The 21,366-nt window shown below is 42.2% G+C and overlaps 1 protein-coding gene across 3 annotated transcripts; it reads left to right on the forward strand.

The window, feature by feature from the left end:
* Positions 1 to 122: 122 nt before the first annotated feature.
* On the forward strand, positions 123 to 19,398 carry LOC118398138 (BCL2/adenovirus E1B 19 kDa protein-interacting protein 2-like). 3 transcript variants are annotated; one of them, XM_052470349.1, is made up of 11 exons: positions 123 to 503; positions 1,048 to 1,149; positions 1,323 to 1,396; positions 1,494 to 1,733; positions 2,060 to 2,257; positions 2,450 to 2,552; positions 2,638 to 2,769; positions 16,440 to 16,526; positions 16,812 to 16,910; positions 17,185 to 17,244; positions 17,666 to 19,398. In XM_052470349.1, exons 2-10 carry the CDS (start codon positions 1,082 to 1,084, stop codon positions 17,207 to 17,209), a joined length of 1,026 nt encoding a protein of 341 aa, XP_052326309.1. In that variant the 5' UTR covers positions 123 to 503; positions 1,048 to 1,081; the 3' UTR covers positions 17,210 to 17,244; positions 17,666 to 19,398. The 3 variants fall into 3 exon arrangements, with proteins under 3 accessions (XP_052326309.1, XP_035649087.1, XP_035649085.1); XM_035793194.2 differs by having other exon boundaries at positions 124 to 503; positions 17,185 to 17,249; XM_035793192.2 differs by having other exon boundaries at positions 129 to 503; positions 17,185 to 19,398.
* Positions 19,399 to 21,366: the final 1,968 nt, after the last annotated feature.

The following is a 21,366-nucleotide window of genomic DNA, read 5'->3' on the forward strand; positions in this document are numbered from 1 at the left end:
ACAACTCAAGGATGTTTTGTGCCCAAAACATCCCTGGGTACAAAATCTATTATGTCAATTTTCTATGGGCCTTTCAAATCTACAGAAGCACATACCTTTTAGTATCAGAATAGGGGTTATGATATTTGTATGTGTTTTATAGTATAAATATCATTGAGACAAAGCTTTTTTTCTGCCCATGTTGTAATCATTTGTTTCAGTGCGGACGTTTTTGTTTGATTCTAGATGTCACACAGCCCAATAGCCTGATTACTGAACAAGCATGCACACGTTTTCATTCGAGAGTTTGTGCAGTCAATCCATGTTGCCTTGGTTACAGGGATGGGCTCCACTGGCAATAAATACACCACACCTTGACTGACTCTCAGGTGTGGCAATTGTGTCCGCGCAATTATGAGTTCAGCAAAGCCATAACGTTTACCTCTTTCACTGAAAAGTTACTGTACTTTTTTACAAAGACATTGAAAAGCTTGTCGGCCTGTGAACCAAATACCATCAACAAGGTAATGTTGCACATGTGTTGCTTCGTATTGTATCTACGCACATGCATTCATGTCTCAAGTTGTGTTTACCACTTCATCGCATGAATCTAAGCAAGACAAACGTGGTGATATTGGGGCAATTTAAATGTGTTCTTACTGGTGTAAAGTTATGTAAGGGTCTTACAAAAGTCATTTTACATTTTCATTGTAATACAAGTTTTGAAAAATAAAGTCCAAAACAGTGAAAGACAGGGGTGTTGAATGCCTTGCCTTAGATACCGTACTATCGTACATTTATTGCGATCCATAAAACTGAACAGTGTACGTCTCTACGTTTTCCACTAGAGGCCAGCATAGGAAAAAATCCCTCAGTATCCAATAATTTGGCAGAACTGATCAGACTTGTTGGTGTTATATTTTTTTGAATCGTCATTTCTTTTCACACTCTTTATTCTTCTCAAATTAAAAAATGAAGTTACAGCAAAAGTTGCTCCTCAGTTGTAATAGCTGTTTGGACATGGTTTGCTGATACTCTGACATCAACTGTGTTCACCGCTACTATCAGGAAACTTGCCACTGTGAAGCTACACAGCAACAACATGGAGCAAAGAGAGGAGGCGCAAGAAGAGGAGGAGGAGGAGGAGGAGAAGGACATGCACATTCCCAGGTCAGACGTTATGGTCATCAGACTGAATTATTTTGGTTGGACTAAATTCAATACATTAGTTATATTATCAACATACTAAATATCCAGACATCTGATTTTTTTGTACAATGAAACATCTATATCTAATTACAAATCCGTAGATATATAATTGTTGACCTTTCTTAACATTGTAGATCATCTCCCAGGAATGCTCATGGCACAAATGAAGTCTCGGGGAACCCCACATTAGCTGATGATGACAGACCAGGTAACACTTCAATTCAAAATGGCAATATTGTAACAAAACAGTCACTGTTATAAAGCTGCATATAAATACAAATCCTAGTAATTAAATGTCATGATAGACCCGCCCAGCAGCCTGGCTCTGATGGAGCCCCGACCCAGGAAGAAACGCCTGATGGCCCCTGCCCTAAGTCTGACACTGGATCGCAGTGACTCGGCAGTGTCCGAAGACTATGCCCCTGCTGCCCTCATTCCCTCCCCCGACGACGACGACCTGGGACTGGACTTCGACTTGGATGCCATGGAAACACCCTCGGACAGCGAGTCCCTCCACTTTCCATTGCACAACATGGATTTGGAGGGTGAGGACAGGGTGCAGTGGACACGACAGACTAACAGCCTTTATCTTTGGTCTGTTTCTTCACTCTCACAGGTTCAAGATCAACCCATTAACTTATTGAACCACTTTCACTTTGATTATATTTGACATTTTTCACATTAGATAAGACACAAATGTTGGACAATACATACTATAGCTATAATCTTTATATATGCTTTGTATTAGGTGATCTTGACCCCATATATATAATATATTATAGGTAGTACACAACCACTCTCTGTCTATGCATTGTGTTACCTACCGGACATTATGGGAAATTTACCATTGAAACATTATTCCCATTCAAAGATGATCTGGGAGTGGCATCATGTTGCCATAAGGCCCGTGGGTCAGTACCAGAGCAGATAGGAGTGGGCTCTCTTGACCAAGACCAGGTGGACAGCCAGGGCACAAGGTGGCGCAGGTTCTGCATGGGAGACCCTACTCAGGAGAGTCTGGTCAACATGAGTGTACTGGAGCCTTACCTTCGAGTCTTGTCCCATGGGGGTGAGTCCAGATTCCCAGCACTTACTTAACCTATCGGAAATTATGCGAGAATGTGAGTTTTTTTTTCAGGCCAATGGAATTCGGCTAATGTGAGCGTTTGTTGTGAGATCAACTTGGATGACACAAAGAGCGTCTTCACTTTTTTTTTTTCATCTTTATTTTTCCCTCATCCAAATGTTGTTTTCCTTCCAGGTTACTATGGAGATGGGTCTAATGACATCATTGTGTTCTCTTCCTGCTATCTCCCTGAAAACACCATGGAGAACTACCAGTATGTCATGGACAACCTATTCAGGTGTGAGAGCTAATAGTAAAACACTATCTGTATTGGCCACTCTTCAGGTCAACATAACTAACCCCAGCACCACTAAACATTGCAGGTACATTGTGGGAACATTGGACCTGATGGTGGCGGAGAACTACGTCATTGTGTACCTGTGTGCCATGGCCCAGCGCAACAAGCTCCCCGGCATTGGCTGGCTCAGAGAGTGTTATACCACCATTGACAGAAGGTTAGTTCTGTTTACTCAAATGGGCTTAGTTTGTGGTCCTATTTCAGAAAACTATATGCCACAGTGAGTAACAAAACAGTACAAAAATCATTCAACTCATCAGTCTCTCATGTCAGTCAAGTCTCCAAGTTGTAGACCACGTTCCAAGCCGTCTACATTACAGTCATCAACTGTGCAATCAGAATGCTCAGGATGTGGTTAGTGGATATGTTTAACAGCTATCCAGGCATTGTGAGATCTGGAAACTGCAATGTAGTTGGCATGGAATGCAGCCAAAGTCAAGTCTCAAGTTATTTTATGCCAAGTATTTAAGTCTCAAGTAATCAAAATCGTTGAAATTTGTCTCAGTCTGTGAAAAATATGTATCAGAGTGGAAAATCAACTAAGCAGGCTATCTCAAGACTTCGAAGGAGAGCAGGATGTTTTCCGTGTCAACTGTACAGGTGAAAACTGGATGACAATAGTGCCTAGTGTGTTGCATATTCAAGTGTGCAATTTTAGATTTTCCTGCCAAAACCCTCTCTGCTAGCAGTTTCTGTTTGTTCAGTAAGACCCAGACAGGAACGATCCTTAGCCACCTGTTGTTCCAGATGATCTTGAATAGGTTTAGTGCCTCCTGCATCGCCATATCATAGCTGCTGCTGTCCACCACAAAAAGAACATCCCACACATCAGCAAAACATTGCATCCACTTTCTGCTTTTGTACCTCTGACCTCTAACATTAGATAAATTAAACCTTGAAAACATCTCACATCCCTGAAGCCTTTTTACTGTTGTTTTGTATGGAATGCATTTTCTCCTCTGCACTGAGTTCCACATGTAAATATGGCATCTGATTTACTATCGTGCTTTTCCCAGATTCACCAGCTCCTAACGGTAGTAACTGGCGCTGGCAAGTTATTTGTTTATTCTGCTTGTCTTCTCATAGCTGTTTATTAAATCCCTTTGTTTGCTTCTCTCCGTGCCTTCTGAACACGTTGGTCTTTACTGCACAGGGAACCCATATTAAATTAATAATACTAGATTCCGAGACTTACCAAAGAAAACATTTTTTTTCAAAATGTTAGAATTAGTTACGTTTGTAGGCCTATTGCCAGTTACAATTAAAATACAACCGGTCGATGAAGGCCTTGACTGTATCAGTTCAATCAATCAATCAATCAAATTTTATTTATATAGCCCATCGTACATCAGCTGATATCTCAAAGTGCTGTACAGAAACCCAGCCTAAAACCCCAAACAGCAAGCAATGCAGGTGTAGAAGCACGGTGGCTAGGAAAAACTTCCTAGAAAGGCCAAAACCTAGGAAGAAACCTAGAGAGGAACCAGGCTATGTGGGGTGGCCAGTCCTCTTCTGGCTGTGCCGGGTGGAGATTATAACAGAACATGGCCAAGATGTTCAAATGTTCATAAATGACCAGCATGGTCGAATAATAACAAGGCAGAACAGTTGAAACTGGAGCAGCAGCACAGTCAGGTGGACTGGGGACAGCAAGGAGTCATCATGTCAGGTCAGCATGGCCCTGGGGTCATCACGGTCCTGGAGCATGGGGCTCAGGTCAGTTGAAACTGGAGCAGCAGCATGGCCAGTTGGACTGGGGACAGCGAGGAGCCATCATGTCAGGTAGTCCTGGGGCATGGTCCTAGGGCTCAGGTCCTCCGAGAGAGAGAAAGAAAGAAGGAGAGAATTAGAGAACGCACACTTAGATTCACACAGGACACCGAATAGGACAGGAGAAGTACTCCAGATATAACAAACTGACCCTAGCCCCGACACAAACTACTGCAGCATAAATACTGGAGGCTGAGACAGGAGGGTTCAGGAGACACTGTGGCCCCATCCGAGGACACCCCGGACAGGGCCAAACAGGAAGGATATAACCCCACCCACTTTGCCAAAGCACAGCCCCCACACCACTAGAGGGATATCTTCAACCACCAACTTACCATCCTGAGACAAGGCTGAGTATAGCCCACAAAGATCTCCGCCACGGCACAACCCAAGGGGGGCGCCAACCCAGACAGGATGACCACAACAGTGAATCAACCCACTCAGGTGACGCACCCCTGCAGGGACGGCATGAGAGAGCCCCAGTAAGCCAGTGACTCAGCCCCTGTAATAGGGTTAGAGGCAGAGAATCCCAGTGGAAAGAGGGGAACTGGCCAGGCAGAGACAGCAAGGGCGGTTCGTTGCTCCAGAGCCTTTCCGTTCACCTTCCCACTCCTGGGACAGACTACACTCAATCATATGACCCACTGAAGAGATGAGTCTTCAGTAAAGACTTAAAGGTTGAGACCGAGTTTGCGTCTCTGACATGGGTAGGCAGACCGTTCCATAAAAATGGAGCTCTATAGGAGAAAGCCCTGCCTCCAGCTGTTTGCTTAGAAATTCTAGGGACAATTAGGAGGCCTGCGTCTTGTGACCGTAGCGTACGTGTAGGTATGTACGGCAGGACCAAATCAGAGAGATAGGTAGGAGCAAGCCCATGTAATGCTTTGTAGGTTAGCAGTAAAACCTTGAAATCAGCCCTTGCTTTGACAGGAAGCCAGTGTAGAGAGGCTAGCACTGGAGTAATATGATCCAATTTTTTGGTTCTAGTCAGGATTCTAGCAGCCGTATTTATCACTAACTGAAGTTTATTTAGTGCTTTATCCGGGTAGCCGGAAAGTAGAGCATTGCAGTAGTCTAACCTAGAAGTGACAAAAGCATGGATTAATTTTTCTGCATCATTTTTGGACAGAAAGTTTCTGATTTTTGCAATATTACGTAGATGGAAAAAAGCTGTCCTCGAAATGGTCTTGATATGTTCTTCAAAAGAGAGATCAGGGTCCAGAGTAACGCCAAGGTCCTTCACAGTTTTATTTGAGACGACTGTACAACCATTAAGATTAATTGTCAGATTCAACAGAAGATCTCTTTGTTTCTTGGGACCTAGAACAAGCATCTCTGTTTTGTCCGAGTTTAATAGTAGCCATCCACTTCCTTATGTCTGAAACACATGCTTCTAGCGAGGCCAATTTTGGGGCTTCACCATGTTTCATTGAAATGTACAGCTGTGTGTCATCCGCATAGCAGTGAAAGTTAACATTATGTTTTCGAATAACATCCCCAAGAGGTAAAATGTATAGTGAAAACAATAGTGGTCCTAAAACAGAACCTTGAGGAACACCAAAATTTACAGTTGATTTGTCAGAGGACAAACCATTCACAGAGACAAACTGATATCTTTCCGACAGATAAGATCTAAACCAGGCCAGAACATGTCCGTGTAGACCAATTTGGGTTTCCAATCTCTCCAAAAGAATGTGGTGATCGATGGTATCAAAAGTAGCACTAAGGTCTAGGAGCACGAGGACAGATGCAGAGCCTCGGTCCGATGCCATTAAAATGTCATTTACCACCTTCACAAGTGCCCTCTCAGTGCTATGATGGGGTCTAAAACCAGACTGAAGCATTTCGTATACATTGTTTGTCTTCAGGAAGGCAGTGAGTTGCTGCGCAACAGCCTTTTCAAACATTTTTGAGAGGAATGAAAGATTCGTTATAGGCCAATAGTTTTTTATATTTTCTGGGTCAAGGTTTGGCTTTTTCAAGAGAGGCTTTATTACTGCCACTTTTAGTGAGTTTGGTACACATCCAGTGGATAGAGAGCCGTTTATTATGTTCAACATAGGAGGGCCAAGCACAGGAAGCAGCTCTTTCAGTAGTTTAGTTGGAATCGGGTCCAGTATGCAGCTTGAAGGTTTAGAGGCCATGATTATTTTCATCATTGTGTCAAGAGATATAGTACTAAAACACTTGAGCGTCTCTCTTGATCCTAGGTCCTGGCAGAGTTGTGCAGACTCAGGACAACTGAGGTTTGGAGGAATACGCAGTTTTAAAGAGGAGTCTGTAATTTGCTTTCTAATAATCATAATCTTTTCCTCAAAGAAGTTCATGAATTTATCACTGCTAAAGTGAAAGTCATCCTCTCTTGGGGAATGCTGCTTTTTAGTTAGCTTTGCGACAGTATCAAATAGGAATTTCGGATTGTTCTTATTTTCCTCAATTAAGTTAGAAAAATAGGATGATCGAGCAGCAGTAAGGGCTCTTCGGTACTGCACGGTACCGTCTTTCCAAGCTAGTCGGAAGACTTCCAGTTTGGTGTGGCGCCATTTCCGTTCCAATTTTCTGGAAGCCTGCTTCAGAGCTCGGGTATTTTCTGTGTACCAGGGAGCTAGTTTCTTATGAGAAATGTTTTTAGTTTTTAGGGGTGCAACTGCATCTAGGGTATTGCGCAAGGTTAAATCGAGATCCTCAGTTAGGTGGTTAACTGATTTTTGTCCTCTGGCGTCCTTGGGTAGGCAGAGGGAGTCTGGAAGGGCATCAAGGAATCTTTGTGTTGTCTGTGAATTTATAGCACGACTTTTGATGGTCCTTGGTTTTGATGGTGATAGCTGAGCTGACTACACTGACTGTGCTAGTGGCAGACTCCACTATGCTGGCAGGCTGGCTAACAGCCTGCTGCCTGGCCTGCACCCTATTTCATTGTGGAGCAAGAGGAGTTATAGAGCCCTGTCTATGTTGGTAGATAAGATGAGAGCACCCCTCCTGCTAGGATGGAGTCCGTCACTCCTCAGCAGGTCAGGCTTGGTCCTGTTTGTGGGCGAGTCCCAGAAAGAGGGCCAGTTATCTACAAATTCTATCTTTTGGGAGGGGCAGAAAACAGTTTTCAACCAGCGATTGAGTTGTGAGACTCTGCTGTAGAGCTCATCACTCCGCCTAACTGGGAGGGGGCCAGAGACAAATATCAGTTAAGCCTACTTCTTTATACACTTTCCCTAATTAGTTGATAAGTGTACATTTAATATATATATATATGTGTAAAATAAGTCTACTTTCAGTCTGAGAAAATAAGAAAATGGCAAAGTGTTATAACAGACCCCTTCCTCCCCTAAAATGGCACTCTGTGTCTGGCAACGAAGTGGGACGACACAGAACGCGTCCTCTGCCCCTCTCAGAAGGTTGATTCCTCAAACGTTTTTACTGTGAATCCGCAATGAAGTCATCAAGAATAATGAGGATGTAAATGTTCAGCAATGAATCTAAATATAGGCTATGTGTTTCAAATCGAAATTCCCACGATATCTTACCGTGGAGACACACTGAATTTTAGCACTATTCTCTAGAATCAATCGATTTTCACGTGTAGCCCAGAATTCTGACATTCAAAACAATGCAGTTCCGTCAAAGCGGAAGCGGTGGCTATTATGTTCCTCTTCCCTTCCCCACAGCGAGAGTAAAGCAGGTGGAAGAACGATAATTTAGAATGAAACTTCTGAAACAAATGTTTCCGCAATTCCACTAAAATGGACGCATGCGATCATTACATAAAGCTTGTTGCTGATTCGATAGTCTTGCTGTAGCAGCATTGCCCAAATTGTATATGTATATTCTTTATTGCCCAACCTTGTAATTTCCCCAACTTGGCATCTAGTGAAATAAATGTAGGACTCGGCTACTGGGAACGTGTTGTTTGTGTTAGGAAGTTGTGTAGAATAAGAATTATTGTATCGAATGTGAATGATCCAGGGTGCAGTCCTTAAAGTCCAACTTGCACTGATATGATCTGGCTGTATGCAAATCAGGGCAAAACACTCCACCCAAAACCTGTTCATTTGTAGTATTCTATGGTCCATTCAAATAAATTATATCATTATATGACATCATATTTTATTCAGCTGGGCAATTTGTTGTATGAATGATATAGTAGTGTCCCTACTCAAAGGCATGTAAGCCTAGAAGTTGATTAGTCTGGCTAACACATAACACTCAAAAGTCCTCTAGAGTCAGGAATGGCTCTTTGATGTTGTCCTCACAATGCTTCAATGATGGGGGCTGTGCTTTTACAGGTTGGCTCTACTCTGTGTCTGTCACTCAAACACCCACAGGCACAGACCCAGAGTGCTGCCCCTTTCATTACAATGTTTTGATTTTCAAACCCAAACAACAAGAGGTCTCAACCCCCGAGGAAAATAACTACATTTGAGAGAACCAATCAGACCAGTGTGGTCAAAGCTCTCCCTGTGCTGTGAGTCACATGGGTTGTGTCATCCAGGTTAGTAGCCTGAACCACCATCCTGACTGCTGCGCTCTCCTTTAGTGAAACAGAATATCAGCTACCATGTCGAGTCTCAAGTCATCGAATTTGTGACTCATCGTGATCTAACTCAAGTCTGCACCTCATTAGGTAATTACTAAGTAATGAATATTTAACCATACTATCAAAGTAATACCAGTAGGTTACTTTTATACCACTACCAGTACTTTTATTTATTTTTAAACTTAAAAAAACAAAAAAACAACTTAAAGCATAAACCTGCAGTTAAACCCTCAGTAAATATTCCCAAGTAATGCCATGTATTGTATACTTAAACAAATTGTGTATGAGAGTTTGAATGTGCAACCATACTGTATGTACAGTATAGGAAGACACACACAGCAAGTAGCTGGCCATAAGAGTGTCCCATTGGGCCTTAGCATCCAACAAGTTCACGAGAGCCTGCTTTGTCACCCCTCCTTCTTCAACCAGAGGATGGCGTCAAAGCCAAAGTGTAGTTATGAGTTTCCTCCTGACTTCCCTCACAGCCAACCTATAGTTCTCAGGCTTGGAGGAAGTAGATTCCAGGGTTGTGTCCATTAGGCACCAAATGGAAGAAAATGGACTGAAACAGGTACGGACTACATGGACTTTTGAAACGTTTGACATTGCGTGCCCTAATGAACACAACCTTGTCATGAGTGTTATTTTTTTCAGGATGGTTACGACAGTGTCCAAAGGCTTGTGTGCAGTATGGCCACTAACATACATTTCGAGAAAGCTTTGATGTTCTAAACCTCGACCTGGGTCTCCTTGATCCTAATAATGTGACTAAATGTCTGGACCCAGTAAAGGTTTCAAGTGAACTACAGGAGGAAAACAACTGCTAAGACCATCACACAAACCTCATATCTTGTTGAAATGAAGGTCTAAACTTGACTATTCATGTCCCTTTATGTTATCTGAATATACTTGGTCACATATCAAATATGTGTAAAGATTTCTAGAGGTTGCCTTTTGTTCAGACACTCATATACAGTCGGAAGTTTACATACACTTAGGTTTAAGTCATCAAAAGTCGTTTCTCACACCACTCCACAAATTTCTTGTTAACAAACTATAGTTTTGGCAAGTCAGTCTACTTTGTGCATGACACAAGTCATTTTTCCAACAATTGTTTACATACAGATTATTTCACTTATCACTGTATCACAATTCCAGTGGGTCAGACATTTACATACACTAAGTTGAGTGTACCTTTAAACAGCTTGGAAAAGCACAGAAAATTATGTCATGGCTTTAGAAGCTTCTGATAGGCTAATTGACAACATTTGAGTCAATTGGAGGTGTATCTGTGGATGTATTTCAAGGCCTACCTACAAACTCTGTGCCTCTTTGCTTGACATCATGGAAAAATCAAAAGACCTCAGAAAAAAATTGTAGATCTCCACAAGTCTGGTTCATCCTTGGGAGCAATTTCCAAACGCCAGAAGGTACCACGTTCATCTGTACAAACAATAGTACGCAAGTATAAACACCATGGGACCACGCAGCCGTCATACCGCTAAGGAAGGAGATGCGTTCTGTCTCCTAGAGATGAACGTACTTTGGTGCGAAAAGTGCAAATCAATCCCAAAACAACAGCAAAGGACCTTGTGAAGATGCTGGAGGAAACAGGTACAAAAGTATCTATATCCACAGTAAAACGAGTCCTATATCAACATAACCTGAAAGACCGCTCAGCAAGGTAGAAGCAACTGCTCCAAAACCACCATAAAAAAAGCCAGACTACGGTTTGCTACTGCATATGGGGACAAAGATGGTACTTTTTGGAGAAATGTCCTCTGGTCTGATGAAACAAAAATAGAACAGTTTGGCCATAATGGCCATCGTTATGTTTGGAGGAAAAAGGGGGAGGCTTGCAAGCCGAAGAACACCATCCCAACCGTGAAGCACGGGGGTGGCAGCTTCATTTTGTGGGGGTGCTTTGTTGCAAGAGGGACTGGTGCACTTCAAAAAATATATGGCATCATGAGGATGGAAAATTACGTGGATATATTGAAGCAACCTTTCAAGAAATCAGTCAGGAAGTTAAAACTTGGTCGCAAATGGGTCTTCCAAATGGACAATGACCCCAAGCATATTTCCAAAGTTGTGGCAAAATGGCTTAAGGACAACAAAGTCATGGTATTGCAGTGGCCATCAGAAAGCCCTGACTTCAACCCTATTGAAGATTTGTGGGCAGAACTGAAAATGCATGTGAGAGCAAGGAGACCTACAAACCTGACTCAGTTACACCAGCTCTGTCAGGAGGAATGGGCCAAAATTCACCCAACTTATTGTGGGAAGCTTGTGGAAGGCTACCCGAATCATTTGACCCAAGTTAAACCATTTAAATGCAATGCTACCAAATGTACTAATTGAGTGTATGTAAACTTCTGACCCACTGGGAATGTGATGAAATAAATAAAAGCTGAAATAAATAATTCTCTCTACTATTATTCTGTCATTTCACATTCTTAACATAAAGTGGTGATCCTAACTGACCTAAGACAGGGAATTTTTACTTGGATTAAATATCAGGAATTGTGAAAAACTGAGTTTAAATGTATTTGGCTAAGGTGTATGTAAACTTTCGACTTCAACTATATTTGTGATATGGTTTTGGACTCAAGACCAGGGGTGGTGGAGTACTCAGGTTGCGGCGTAGGGTTTGAGCATAGCCTGAAGGTAGGGAATCAAATCAAATCAAATGTTATTTGTCAAATACACATGGTTAGAGGAGAGAGCCTAGAACCGAACCCTGGGGGACACCAGTAGTAAGAATACGTGGTTCAGACACAGATCCTCTCCACCTCACCTGATAGGAGCAGTCTGCCAGGTAGGATGTAATCCTGCAGACCCTGTTGCGCCCAGCCCAGAGAGGGTGAAGAGGAGGATCTGATGGTTCACTGTGTTGATGGCAGCGGATAGATATAGGAGGATGAGAACAGAGGAGAGAGAGTCAGCATTGCTAGTGCGGAGATGGAGAGCCTCTGTGACACAACGAAGATCCGTCTCAGTTGAGTGACCAATCTTAAAGCCTGACGTTCTGAGAGAGATAGCGAGAGAGTTGGTAAGAGACAGCACACTCAAGTGTTTTGGATGTCAGAGGGGTCGAACATTGGTTTCTTGTGGAGGGGAGAGACTCAGAGGAGACGCAGCCAGTGAGTTGATTAGGGAAGTGAGGAGTGGGAGGTCTCCAGGGATGATCTGGAGAAGGGAGGAGAGGATTGGGTTGAGCGGGCAGGTTGTCAGGTGGCCGGACCTCACTAGTCGCAGGATTTAATCTGGAGAGAGAGGGGAGAAAGAGGTCAGGGCTTACGGTAGTTCTGTGTGAGTAGGACCAGTGGATAGGGTGAGGGAATGAGCTGATGTCATCACCCTTCTTTTCAAAGTGGTTGATAAAGTTGTCCGCAGAGAGGGAGGAGGGAGTGGCTGGACGATTAAGGAGGGAGGAGAAGGTGGGAAAGTGTTTACTAGGGTTAAAGGCAGATCATGAAATTGAGTGATAAAAAGTGGCTTAAGCAGTGAATACAGAGGAAGAGAAGTTAGAGAGGAGGGAGTGAAGGGATGATAGGTCCTCCGGAAGTGTCGTTTGCGCTCATCAAGTGTATTGCCTGCCTTGTCAGTGGGAGGGGACTGGGAAAGGGTCAAAGTGGCAAAAGGAGGGGAAAGAAAGAGTTGGAGAGAAATTAATCAAAGGCAGACGTCGGGAGGTTGAAGTCGCCCAATATGAAGAGCAGTGAGCCATGTCAGAAAATGAGCATATCAAGGTATCAAGCACATTGAGGAACTCTAAGGGCACCTGGTGAATGATAGATGACAACAATGTTAAGCTTGAGAGGACAAGTGACAGTGACCACATGGAATTCAAATGAGATGGAGAGGTAAGTGAAAATCTCCACTTAAGAGAAATGAGCAGCCATGTGCCACCACCGCGACGACCAGATGCTCACGGACTATGAGAGAACACATAGTCAGATGAATAGAGATCAGCTGGAGTAACAGTGTTGTCTGGGCTGATACATGTCTCCGTCAGGGCTAAAAAGTCAAGGGACTGAAGGGCAGCATAGGCTGAGATTAACTGTGTTCTTGACCACAGATTGGCAGTTCCAAACGCTGGCGGAGTCCAAGAATTCCACATGGGTTGTGCATGGAGGGTACACTAAATTAGAAGGTCAAGGGGAGCGGGAGCGTCTAAAGCTTATACGGAGAGGAGCGAACTGGGATAGAAAACACACACACAAAAATATAAACACAACATGCAACAATTTCAAAGATTTTACAAAATTACAGTTCATGTAAGGAAATCAGTCAATTTAAATAAATTCATTAGGCCCTAATCTATGGACAGGGCGTGGGTGCAGCCATACAGTAGGTGGGCCTTGGAGGGCATAGGCCCATCCACTTGGCAGCCAGGCCCACCCACTAGGGAGCCAGGCACAGCCAATCCAAATGAGTTTTTCCCCACAAAAGGACTTGATTACAGACAGAAATACTCCTCAGATGATCCCGCAGGTGAAGAAGCCTGATGTAGAGGTCCTGAGCTGGCATGCTTAAACATGGTCTGTGGTTGTGAGGCCATTTGGGCTTGCTGCCAAATTCTATAAAACAACATTGGAGGCAGCTTCTGGCAAAGAAATTAACATTCAATTCTCTGGCAACAGCTCTAGTGGACAGTCCTGCAGTCAGCATGCCAATTGCACACTCCCTCAAAATCTGTGGCATTGTGTTGGTAACAAAACTTCACATTTTATAGTGGCCTTTTATTGTCCCCAGCACAAGGTGCACCTGTGTAATGATCATGCTGTCTAATCAGCTTCTTGATATGCCACACCTCTCAGGTGGATGAATTATCTTGGCAAAGGTTATACATGCTCACTAACAGGGATGTAAACACATTTGTGCACAACATTTTAGAGAAGTAAGCTTTTTGTGCGTTTGGAATTTTTCTGGGATTTTGTATTTCAGCTCATGAAACATGGAACCAACACTTTACATGTTGCGTTTATATTTTGGTTCTGTATAGTTGAAAAGCTACAAAAGAGCAACATGAGAATCTGAAAATAACAAAGATATTCAAGTGAGAGAGTGGTGTGGAGCCTTCCTCTCTATATTTCCTCGATTAACACCACAGAGGAACTCGGCAGAACCGTCTTTGTTTTCGGCGACGGTACCTCTGCTGACATGACCACCATTTACAGCTGCCCCTGAGAAAACAGGGGACAGTGATGTACTAACATCATGTTTTACATAGGATGCCAAGTTCACAGTGTTTAAGAACTGGTTTCCGGGACAAGATGAAGTGTTTGTGGATGAAAAAGCACTTTCAATTAGAGGTCGACCGATTATGATTTTTCACCGCCGATACCGATACCGATTATTGGAGGACCAAAAAAAGCCGATACCAATTATTCGTCCGATTTTAAAAATGTATTTGTAATAATGACAATTACAACAATACTGAATGAACACTTATTTTAACTTAATATAATACATCAATAAAATCAATGTAGCCTCAAATAAATAATGAAACATGTTCAATTTGGTTTAAACAATGCAAAAACAAAGTGTTGGAGAAGAAAAGTAAAAGTGCAATATGTGCCATGTAAGAAAGCTAACGTTTAAGTTCCTTGCTCAGAACATGAGAACATATGAAAGCTGGTGGTTCCTTTTAACATGAGTCTTCAATATTCCAAGGTTGTAGTTATTATAGGAATTAGAGTACTATTTCTCTCTATACCATTTGTATTTCATATACCTTTGACTATTGGATGTTCTTATAGGCACTTTAGTATTGCCAGTGTAACAGTATAGCTTCCGTCCCTCTCCTCGCCCCTACCTGGGCTCGAACCAGGAACACATCGACAACAGCCACACTCGAAGCAGCGTTACCCATTGCTCCACCAAAAACCGCGGCCCATGCAGAGCAAGGGGAACAACCACTCCAAGTCTCAGAGCGAGTGACATTTGAAACGCTATTAGCGCGCACCCCGCTAACTAGCTAGCCATTTCGCATCGGTTACACCAGCCTAATTTCGGGAGATGATAGGCTTGGAGTGATAAACAGCAGAGCTGCTGGCAAAACGCACGAGAGTGCTGTTTGAATGAATGCTTATGAGCCTGCTGCTGCCTACCATCGCTCAGTCAGACTGCTCTATCAAATCATAAACTTAGTTATAACATAATAACACACAGAAATACGAGCCTTAGGTCAATAATATGGTTGAATCTGGAAACTATCACCTCGAAAACAAGAGGTTTATTCTTTATTCTTTATTCCGTTCCGTCTTTTATCTAACGGGTGGCCTCCATCAGTCTAAATATTGGTGTTACATTGCACAACCTTCAATGTTATGTCATAATTACGTAAAATTCTGGCAAATTAGGCGGCCCAAACTGTTGCATATACACTGACTGCGTGCAATGAACGCAAGAGAAGTGACACAATTTCACCTGGTTAATATTGCCTGCTAGCCTGGATTTCTTTAAGCTAAATATATGCAGGTTTAAAAATATATACTTCTGTGTATTGATTTTAAGAATAGCATTGATGTTTATGGTTAGGTACACATTGGAGCAAGGACAGTCCTTTTTCGCGAATACGCACCGCATCGATTATATGCAACGGAGGACACGCTAGATAAACTAGTAATATCATCAACCATGTGTAGTTAACTAGTGATTATGATTGATTGATTGATTGTTTTTTATAAAGATAAGTTCAATGCTGGCTAGAAACTTACCTTGGTTTACTGCATTTGCGTAACAGGCAGTCTCCTCGTGGAGTGCAATGAGGCAGGTGGTTAGAGCGTTGGACTGGTTAACTGTAAGGTTGCAAGATTGAATCCCCGAGCTGACAAGGTAAAAATCTGTTGTTCTGCCCCTGAACAAGGCAGTTAACCCACCGTTCCTAGGCCGTCAATGAAAATAAGAATGTGTTCTTAACTGAATTGCCTCGTTAAATAAAGATTAAGCAAGGGTGTAAAAAATAAAAACATTTTTAAAAATCGGCCAAATCGGTGTCCAAAAATACAGATTTCCGATTGTTATGAAAACTTGAAATTGGCCCTAATTAATCGGCCATTCCGATTAATCGGTCAACCTCTTCTTTCAATAGTTCTACATAGAACATGCTTTTCGGTCCAGGAGTAGGTCTCACCCGTGTCTGGCAAAGCGGCCCTTAGAGTCTAAAGACATGTTCCTTTGTAATGTGTTCTCTACCAATAGAGCTAGCGGTCTGTCTTTTGACACCTGACAGTGTCTATCCAACTTCCCCTCTCACTTCCTCTTGTTTGGCTTGGCCCCTGTTAGTGTGAGAGGTAGACTCCTTACTCAGCAGTTTGCGCCTGTCTGGGGAGTCACACAGACTGGGCCCCAAAGAACCTCTGGTAAAGATACAGGTCTTACGGAAGGGTTTAAACCGTCAATCATGGTGATGTGACAGGTGTGTGAGAGAGGTAGTGGACAACCGCAGTAGATATACTGACAGATTGAAAGAATAACTGTAACCTTTACTCTTACACTTGATTCTGTTTTTCTCATAGGTTGAGGAAGAGTCTGAAAGCTCTATACATTGTCCACCCGACCTGGTACATCAAGGCCCTGATCACCATCATCAAGCCCTTCATCAGGTGAGGACCACCATCCCCTGAGACACCAAGTCCAGTCTTTCAGGGTTGCTGTTGTTATTGTTGTTGAGTCAATGGGCCCTGTTACTACATGAAGCAAAAAGAGACAGCGATAGAACAATGGCCACTGTTAGAGCAGCCGCCCTGATCTGGTAGCTGTAAGAGTACAAATGTTGTGTATATATTTGATCTAAATCATGCTGTCCACTTCTCTTATCTTTATTTTTGACATGTTGGCTCTGTGTCCTCACATAAAACGAATGTCTTCTGGTCCTGTCCTCCTCACAGCTCCAAATTCAGTCGCAAGCTTCAGTTTATCGACAGATTTCGGGAGCTGTCCCAGCACATCCCTATTGAGCGTGTGCAGATCCCCGACTGTGTCAGACAGTGAGTGACCTCATCAGACACTCTCACACATTCACAAAGAGCTATGTTAATGAATCCATAAATAGAAAAGCCCAACACCTATATGTATTGTGTGACTAATATATAGTTATTCCTAATCACTCTGTAACTATTATTGAGCAAATAAAATTATTCACTTAAAAAAAAAATTTAAAATCTGCTTTACAGCGAGAAAACATATTGTGACTGTTCATGAAAATGTATGGCCTTTGTGTATGTATTTATAGTTTTTTTCAATCTATTTCCATTCACATAGGTTTGACGAGAACATGGACAGGTGACACGTTCAGAATGGTGATCTGGAACACAGTATAAGGTTAGGTACATGAAGCCAAAAAGTGGACTAAAAAGCCTCAAATCTGGCAACCCATGACTTTGATACTGAGGATGAACCGGGCTGCCCAATCTGATATTTGTTGTCCTATGAGATAACTTTAGTCATACATCACTTGACAAAGTATCTACTGAAGGACCACAAGTAGATGCACTGTGTACAAAAACTTTATGAACACCTGCTCTTTCCATGACATACTGTCGACTGACCAGGTGAAAGCTATGATCCATTATTGATGTCACTTATTAAATACACTTCAATCAATGTAGATGAAGGGGAAGAAACAGGTTAAAGAAGGATTTGGGCAAGACAAAGATTCAAGTGCCAGGCGCACCCGTTTGTGTCAAGAACTGCAATGCTGCCGAGTCATTTTCATTCTCAACTGTGTCTTTTGTGTTTCAAGAATGGTCCACCACCCAAAGGATATCCAGCCAATTTGACACAACTGTGGGAAGCATTGGAGTCAACATGAGCCAGCATCCCTGTGGAACGTTCGACACCTTGTAGAGTCCATGCCCCGGCAAATTGAGGCTGTTCTGAGGGCAATGTGAGGGTGCAACTCAATATTAGGATGGTGTTCTTAATGTTTTGTACACTCAGTTGTAAGTACAATGTAACAATGTGTACATACACAAATTATTACATTACTATCTACCATGTACAGTGGCGACCCGTCATTCAGGGCAAGTGGGGCAGAGCCCCACCTGTTTTGAGCACAACATTTTTGGGGCTTTCCTGTTCTGCATGTTATGGCGTTAATACTTGTCACATATCAGTTTGCAAACAACGTAAAAAAACAATATCATTGAGTTAATAAAGCCGCATACATACATGGCCTCTTTTTTGTTTTCCTAAGGCAGCTCCAAAAAGCAGGTGTTTCAGCTTAGCTCAGTGCTTTCTGTGGTGGTGGGGCAAGCCAGCAGAAAATACGGAGCGGTGCGCCGTGATTGGCTCAGTGTTCTGTCACTCATGGGGACACTACGTCACCACCAAGTTTAAAGGTAGAGCTAGAAAATGTAAGCCTTTTGGGTGCTGCCATAGAGTTACATTAGAAGTGCCCATCCAAGAAGGTTCAAGGTCATTGGCCACAGATAAAATGACATCAAATCACATATCTACAGTAGCTTTGATTGGACTGTTAACATCATACTTTCAAAATCTTAGCTTGCAGTCATCATCATGAATCAAGTTGACAATCTACTGGCAAATCATTTTTAATCCTTCTCATATGAAGAGAAATAACGAAGAGAATTTATAGATCAAATGTACCGGTGCTCATTGGCCATTTGACATAAACATTACACAACGAGTTGGAAATCGGAAATTCAACAATGAGTGGTTTGGAAGGAATCAGTGGCTAACTGAAAGCATTGCAAAGCAATCATTACCCTGCTATTCAATGGAATGGTTATGTGGTCTACGATTAAGAGTCTCTTTTCCTAGTTTAAAATGATAAAAATTCAAAATTGACCATGCTGTCACTGAAGCATGCTTTGTGCCGCACTCACACCAATTGTTAACTCAGAACTGCAAAATCTGACTTCAGTGAGTTCAAGACAACTGGGAACTCGGGGAAAAACGAGCTATGGCTGGGAAAATACATTTTGAACTTTCACCCAACTCAGAACGCAGGCCTCTTTCAAGAGCTATGACCTGAAGATCACTGACGTCATCATGATTCAACTTTTTTGTTGTTGTTGGAGTTCCCAGTTGTCTTGAACGCACCATAAATCCAGAGAATGCCAGACTTTAATGACAAAGTTTGATGACAAAATTTGCGCAAGAAGGACCGCCTCGCCACCTTCCTGTTTAAGTGAGCACAGCAAGGTGAGTCCAAAAATGTCTGGTATTGTCACGCCCTGACCATAGAGAGCCTTTTTATTCTCTATTTTGGTTAGGTCGGGGTGTGACTTGGGTGGGTAATCTAGGTTGTTTTATTTCTATGTTGGCCTGGTATGGTTCCCAATCAGAGACAGCTGTTTATCGGTCTCTGATTGGGGATCATATTTAGGCAGCCATTTCCTCACTGTGTCTTGTGGGATCTTGTTGTTGTGTTGCTTGTGAGCACTCCAGAACATCACGTTTAGTTTGTTCTTGTTTTTGTGCCTTTTATTGAATAAACATGTGGAACCCATATCGAGTTGCGCTTTGGTCCTGGTATGCTTTCGACGACCGTGACGTGTGCTGCTGCATAAATGATGCAATATGCCAGGGAGATATGTATACTGTAGCTAAGAAAGTAATACTAAATATGTGGTGTAGTAAGCTTTTAGTAGCCCATGTGCCTCACCCTAATAATTGTCTATTTTCACCTTATTTTTTATTTTACTTTTGATTTGGTGGTGCATATGTAGCCTATAAAGTGTTTTTGAGAAATGTAATCATCGAATATGGTTAGAGCTTTCATTCTGCTTATATGCCCCCTTTATTCATCCTAAGTGTTCTCCCTGTACACCAAGTCAGAACCAAAGAATGGCCCATGTTCTGAATTATGTTGCAGTGCATTTCAAAAGTGCTGAACAAAGTTATATTGACTATGTCCATCCTAGCTTGGTCATTGTCTTAATCAAAATTACAGATTGCCTCTTATCTGCTTGTCGTCCCCTTATGCCATAGTTTGTACATCTCAATTGTCAGTAGAAACCACATTTGTTTAAGCAAGTCAGCCATATCAGCTAAGTCAGTAAATGGGGCTGAATTAACCGTTTTGCTGCCAGACAAGGCTCCTCTGATATCCTGGCGAAGCAGTGGTAAGGTGTTGGGACAGCTTTATGTAGGCCCTAACAGTTTGTGGGCACTGTTATAGTGCAATGAATGTATTGTTTTAGTGTTGTGAAGTTGCTTAGCTGGCATTCATCCCACCTTTTTGTGTGCTAAAATCACCACTGACCATGTAAATACATCGGTTTTAGGACACTAAAGTGAGGCCTCCTTTTCACATCTTTCTCTGTTACAAAATACATTTTATAGATTGACATCACTCCTTGTGGTCCCCTTTCTTACTGTCAATGTATAAAGAAGGGACCTTTTTTAAACACAGTTCTGAATCACAGATTCATTCCCAACTATTGCGTAATATTTGAAGGATTTTATACTGTATTTTTTTTAAACTACACTGGCATCAGATACAGTATGGCTCTCATTACTGTTACTGGGCAGATTGACAATGACTTCCTGCCAAAGCTCTGGCTCAGCTGCAATGTAAAACCTATGACTTCACTGGCTTTAATTCCTCTGGCGACATTGATCTTTTCATCTCACTTTACACCAGTGAATAGTTTATCAGATCAATTGTGATCCACTCATGACGTTATTGGATTATAAAAATAAAAAATGTATGCTCCAAGTCAACATTGATATGGATGTGTGTTTAAATTATGTCTTTATTGATTCCTTCATCTGCAATAATACAAAATTAACTGAGAAAGCTGGTGTCTACAAAGCTAGATAAGCAAGCTGTCATATGACTCATTGACAATTAGTTGACTGACTTTGATGGAAGCATTGGCTGGGATGTTTCTTTTCAAATGTGATTTATTCCATCCTTTTCTATTTTCATTTTTGTCCTAATAGCATAACTTTCTCAAACGTTTGTTGTCTACCAGGAGAAAACAATATGGCTCCCGAGTTTCGCAGCTGTCTAAGGCACTGCATCTCAGTGCTAGAGGCGTCACTACAGACCCTGGTTCAATTCCAGGCTGTATCACAACCGGCCGTGAGCGGGAGTCCCATAGGGAGGTCGTCATTGTAAATAAGAATTTGTTCTTAACCGACTTGCCTAGTAAATTTTTTTTTTGTAAATACCTCATCAAATCTATTGGAAGTACAACTACAGCACTTCTATAGATTATACTAACACTTTAAAATATTAAGTTGACTAAATTGTACTTGGCCAAAGTCGGCTGTATTTTCCTATAAATAGGAAACTAGTCCATGTGATAAACGTGTCTGAATAAACCCGATTGTCTCGTGTTCAACGTCATTCTCTCAATAGAACTCCTTATACATGGGGACTTGTTTTCCAGTGCACGAGTGAATGGGTTGTTTTTAAGAGCGCTGTTGGGTACAGAGGGAGGGTGTTTAGCCTCTACCCACTTCCTCTCC

This window comes from Oncorhynchus keta, chromosome 19 (genome assembly GCF_023373465.1).
Source record: "Oncorhynchus keta strain PuntledgeMale-10-30-2019 chromosome 19, Oket_V2, whole genome shotgun sequence".
Lineage (NCBI taxonomy): Eukaryota > Metazoa > Chordata > Actinopteri > Salmoniformes > Salmonidae > Oncorhynchus > Oncorhynchus keta.